Here is a 5,380-nt window from a genome sequence, read left to right on the forward strand (position 1 = left end):
TTTTCACGATTTCAGCGTACTGCACTGTATCTGAATGTAGTTGTTCTTATGGAATCAGGTTATGGGGCAAAATTGTGAGCAAAATAGAAATGTTGATCGTTGGTCCAACAACCTGTTACAGAGGGAAATATGTCATAACTACCTGTGATTGGAACAAATAAAATTATATTTTTTGTGAAATATATAAGTTGAAGTTATCTGCAAAATGAAATCTTTGTCTACCAGCCAACGGCTAGTGAATGTTTAAAGTTTTCAAGTAGGTTAAACAAAACACTCGGCTAAAGATCAAATTTCAAGCCATTACATTAATAAAAAAACGTTCTTAATGCTGTTCAAAACTCCCTTACTTGTTTTTGGTTTCCTGCAGTTGAAGGGACACATCATTAAATTTCTTGAGGTAGAGGCGTTGTTTTTGTTTTGCATCCTCAAAAAGTTTTTGAGGAACAACCCCACCATCATCATCATCGTTGTCGTCTGCTTCGGAGAACGTATCTGATAAGATATGCTCTCTCATTTTCTTGCTTGGAGGTGGGCAGAGCGGAGACAGTTTCTTTTTTTCATTTCTTTCCTTAAGTAAGGCCATGAGATTGTTTTTTTTTGCCCCTTCTGCTGCTTTTTTCTGATTTTTCTGGAAACATGGATAAAAGCATAAATATAAAAAGGCATCACACTGTAATACAAGAGTCTCATACAAACAAACCAAACAAACAAAGCAATGTGAAAACAATGTATGGTTAATGGATAGAATAATACCATGATTGGAGCATGATATTATTACCATGTGAAGGTCAGAAACGCAAAAACACATTGCAGTACAGAAATGGTTAAAGTTCATGTCAAAGTTGTATTTTGTAACTGTTAGTTACATCCAAGTGCCACAAGATGGCAATAGCTGTATTATTTGAAGCCATAGTTACATTATTTTTTTGGCTTCCTCTTTCTCGGAGCGTGCCGGTGGGAAACGCGACGTGTTTCCTGTTGGACAGCTCCTCTTCCACTTCTTCTCTCCACTCTGGAATGTAAATCACACTGGATGTAAGTAGATGAAATCACTTGCTATAACGTTACGTACTGTCATGTGGTATTAATAGTTGCCTGAGCCACTCCGTTTGCTGTCCTAAGAATAAAGTGTTGAACTCAGCGGCACTAACGTTAGCTTGCCACCATTAGCTAGCTAATGTTAGCTAGATAAAGGTATCCAAGTTTGCCATTTAATTACTCTTAATATGTCCCGAACTATTGGAGGTAATTACTCACCCTTCAGGAACAATATTTGGCCTTTAAAATAGTCCTCCTGCCAGCGCACCCAGTAGATCTTATTGCTATTATCACAGTTGCTGTCAAAGTCCTTAATGTAAGAAATAGGGACGATGTCTTTACACCCGTCTTCTATATATCTTACATAAGCAAACATATTTGTTAGTGATATTTATAGCGGAGTTATGATATAATTATATTTTCAAAGTTGATAAGTAACGTTATTCTAAATCTATCGTGTTAAATCCTATTGTAAAAGTACCAAGTAACTAAAGTAACGTTAACCAAGTAACTTCAACGGCGGGAAGCACGCGAGTGAGATGCCCTGTTGCCTTGGATACAGTCTTAGATGTCTGAGACACACTATTCTACTACAGTCTGTCAGATAAAGTACTGGGGTTGATTAAACTTAAACACATCTGTAAAACACAGCCCTTTTACACAGTCACAGTATTGTACCCTTCAGTAGGAGGATTTTTACAGGACTGTAGTATTGTACATTGTACAAAGTAATCTGGCAACTGAGAATATGTCACAATTTTTATTAGTGCCACAACCCCAAAACCCTAGTCCGCAAACGAATGGTTAATTTAAACTAACTAGTTCAGTTTGTTCAGGCAGTGGGGGGATTAGAGGACATTTCCAACAACTTTTTTTAAGGGGTGTGTGAGTCTCAGCTTTTAGTAACTTAATTATTGTTTAAATTAAACATCCTGTTATTCATGAATATGTCTGTTAATCATGATGTCAATGTTCTTTTTTATTTTTAGAATGTCAAAACGCAAGTACAAATTGTACTTAGAACCTAACAGCACAATTAAATTACCCCGTGCAAGACTAAAAGAGGACATAATGTAAGTAATTCCATGAGAAATAATTATTGTAATGTCTAGGATAATAATTATTCAAAGGATTAATAACTTTAGTCTTTTACCTGATGATCTGCTTTAAAGATGGTAGATGGTTAAAATTGTTTTATTTTTTCAGGCATTGCTCTTCACAGATGACTGCAGATTTGATCTTGATCAAGGAGGATCACACACTGCAGAATTCCTGTATGTTTTCATATCGCAATGTATATCGCAGAAAAGAAAATATTGCAGTGTCATTTTCCAAAATTGTGCATCTCTAATTGTGTTTATGCCATCTTTTCTTCATATTGTGCAGACCATGTCTACATCTGGCCACTTGAAGCTTACACATCAATCTGATCCAGATCACACGGCTGATCAGGTGAGCACTGCAACCAAACCGTGGGTGCGAGGTTGTCGGATGCTGCCAAAATGTTTTTCTAAATTAAACTTCTGTGTATTTAGGCCTTGCCCCATGCAGAATACAGCAGAGAAGAAGATGGTGCTTCTGGATCAGATTCACACACTGCAGATGTTGAGGTGAGAGAGTAATTTTCTCTTAAAATTTGTTGTAAGTGGTCATTTTCCACTGGGCCTTAATACATTTGATACTGTTTTTTTGCTCTGTGATTGTGCCATCTCTTCTTTATCCTGGGCAGACCATGTCTCCATCTGGCCATCTTGATCTTCAGTTGGATCCAGATGACACAACTGATCAGGTGAGCTCTTAAACCAAAGCGTGCTTGCGAGATTGTCAGATGTTGCTGTGAATATGAGAGATATTCTAGAAATATAAATGTGGGTAACACCAGGTCCAATATGGCTGATTCTCTCTCTCTATTCAAAAACTCCAAAAATGGCGACGCACATTGACACTAGGTTGTCTGTGGGTCACTGGTGACACTAGCGGCAGAGGTCAAGTGACATGAGTGTATACAGTCTATGGTAGGTCCATGGGTTAGTTAAAGGAAAGAAGGGAAATAGCAATATCATACAATGTGTTGTCTGTGAGTTTAGTTATCACGGTGAATTACAATGTAATTAACACACGAGTGCTGTGCACAATGAGTTATACTCAGTTGGTGGATGCTGGCTTTGCTTTGGGCAGAGTCTAGCGATTGTACACACACGAATATAAATCACAATTGCACCACAAGCAGAAATTTCATACTGTGTAATAGTATCGTAACTACCTTTTATCAACGAGACCTAACAGCGTATGGAACATTCACTTAAAATCCACAATCAACATACAAATGTAAATGTAACACAAAAGCTCAGCACATAACAATATAATTATGTATATATCTCTGCCCAGCAGGGATGGGTATCGCTACTCGATACCATAAAGGTATCGCTGCTTGATACCTTTATGGTATCGACCGAAACAGCCCAGTATCGAGTAGAATCAAATGTCTCCAGTCAAAACAGTACTTCATTCCATACTTTTTGTAACCACATCGCGACAAAAAATTACTATTGTATAGTTTTTCTTGCAGCCAAAGAAGCAAGCAACACACCGAAAAAAAGAGAAGAGCAGCCTTATTCCTGTTGTGCTTGCACCATAAACTGTATAAAAAAGCGCCATGTGTGGTTTTAACAGCCGCTCACCTTCGGCTGCAGCTGTGGCTGCTTCAGGTGTAGTTGGTTTGATTGGCTGGACTTGCAGATTCTCTTTTCCGCTGTTTGAGTCTTTAGTGTAGTTTAGCGACTTGTTTGAACAGACCCCTGACTCGTTTCATACTTGTTACTGTCGTTTTTGGAGGTTTGCGTCTCACCACTAAAGGAAAAAACACACGGAGATCTTTCAATTCAGTTTATTGATTGAAAGTCAACAAAATAATTTTCCGTTGTTTACTTTCAACACAAAAATTACCTTAAATTCGTTTCCCACAACTTATTTGGTCACTAAACTATTTCACTTCTCCTCCTAGTTAGGGTGAGAAGCGATCTGATACAATTTCCTATAATACTTTTATGTAACAGTTATTTGAAACAAGAAAAATAAAATAGATAACCTTGCATGTCCATAACAACAAAAAAATAATATTAGGCTATGGCTTCAACAGGTGGCATTTTATGCAAGGTATCGAATGAAGTACTCTATTGGTATCGGTATCACTTTAAGGGTACTGGTTTTGGTACTGGTATCTTAAAAACTTTAACAATACCCAACCCAACTGCCCAGACAGTTTAGTTAAGCCTCTTGCTCAGGTCACTCTTGGTAGTGACAATGATAGCGCCAGCTCTGAATAGGAATACATCCGTCTGAGGTGTTTCTCAGATTGGATCCTGACGAAGCCTTGGTACTGCTCAGTACAATTCCAACAATTCCACTAATTTTGGGAAGGTAGGACACAGTGCGGGTTAGGATTTGTTGTGTTGAAAAAGCAACGCTCCTTAGGATCCAAAAATAAAAGATGTGTTGTAGATTTGCAGAGCTTGTCCAGCGAGTTTTATGTCAGTATTCAGGAACAAAAGATCAATGTTGGGAGAGTTCAGTGTCTCTAGTGGGGCGCGCCGGGTACGTTACCGGGGTGGCCTGTAGACTTGCGAGTGCAGCCAATGGCAGTTCTGCTTTTAGGTCTAATCCAATATTTCACATCTGGCTATAAAACGGGGCTTTTGCGCCTGTTCCTTTGTCTTGAAATAACTTTAGGTCAGGCTTTTAAAATTCCAACATGCTAGTAGTCAGAGCTGTGGGATGCCCGAAGGCCTGCTCCTTTGTTTTATCAGACTGTTCAGGTCCCAACATTGCTAAAATTGTTTTCTAAATTATACTTCTGTGTGTTTAGGCCTTGCCCTACAGCAGAGAAGAAGATGGTGCTTCTGGATCAGATTCACACACTGCAGATGTTGAGGTGAGAGAGTAATATTGTCTTTGTGGCAAGTGGTCATTTTCCACTGTGCCTTACCACTTTTAATACTGTGTGATTGTGCAATCTCTTCTTTATCCTGTGCAGACCATGTCTCCATCTGGCCATCTTGATCTTCAATTGGATCCAGATGACACAATGGTGAGCTCTTCTACCAACCACATCTGAGGGTTGTTTAAAAAAGATTGTCTGTTAAGCCAGCTTAATTTCAAATTCTACTTTATAAAGTAGGTTGAGTGACCATAGATTCCATGGAAAAGTATTGTTTGGACTAGTCTAATCCTGGTCAAGCTAGTTTTGAGGCTTAGCTTCACCTCAGACTCATCCAGTGCAACAATCTACCAGCAGTCCAGCCTGTATGACTCTCCATATTCCAAGTTCTTCCTAGTGAAGAGC

At 38.7% G+C, this 5,380-nt stretch overlaps 2 protein-coding genes across 5 annotated transcripts in view; one reads left to right on the top strand and one right to left on the bottom strand.

Annotated features, from left to right (window-relative positions):
- LOC123985693 (BEN domain-containing protein 5-like) overlaps positions 1-1,529 on the bottom strand; it is a 7,113-nt gene extending 5,584 nt beyond the window's left edge. The window contains exons 1-3 of one of the 4 annotated variants that reach the window (XM_046073471.1): positions 1,258-1,529; positions 918-1,012; positions 348-628 (exon numbers count right to left, since the gene is read on the bottom strand). In XM_046073471.1, the coding sequence (XP_045929427.1) occupies positions 348-628; positions 918-1,012; positions 1,258-1,414 (533 nt within the window). In that variant the 5' untranslated portion in view covers positions 1,415-1,529. The remainder of the gene's footprint in view (positions 1-347; positions 629-917; positions 1,013-1,257) is intronic. The other 3 variants (XM_046073470.1, XM_046073469.1, XM_046073472.1) reach the window with 3 other exon arrangements.
- Positions 1,530-2,427: 898 nt separating this feature from the next.
- Positions 2,428-5,380, top strand: part of LOC123985378 — a 16,475-nt gene continuing 13,522 nt past the window's right edge. Inside the window, exons 1-5 of the mRNA XM_046072855.1 lie at positions 2,428-2,490; positions 2,574-2,648; positions 2,768-2,827; positions 4,904-4,969; positions 5,072-5,125. Coding sequence (XP_045928811.1) covers positions 2,428-2,490; positions 2,574-2,648; positions 2,768-2,827; positions 4,904-4,969; positions 5,072-5,125 — 318 coding nt within the window. The remainder of the gene's footprint in view (positions 2,491-2,573; positions 2,649-2,767; positions 2,828-4,903; positions 4,970-5,071; positions 5,126-5,380) is intronic.

The sequence above is a fragment of the Micropterus dolomieu genome, linkage group LG17, assembly GCF_021292245.1.
Source record: "Micropterus dolomieu isolate WLL.071019.BEF.003 ecotype Adirondacks linkage group LG17, ASM2129224v1, whole genome shotgun sequence".
NCBI classification, from domain to species: domain Eukaryota; kingdom Metazoa; phylum Chordata; class Actinopteri; order Centrarchiformes; family Centrarchidae; genus Micropterus; species Micropterus dolomieu.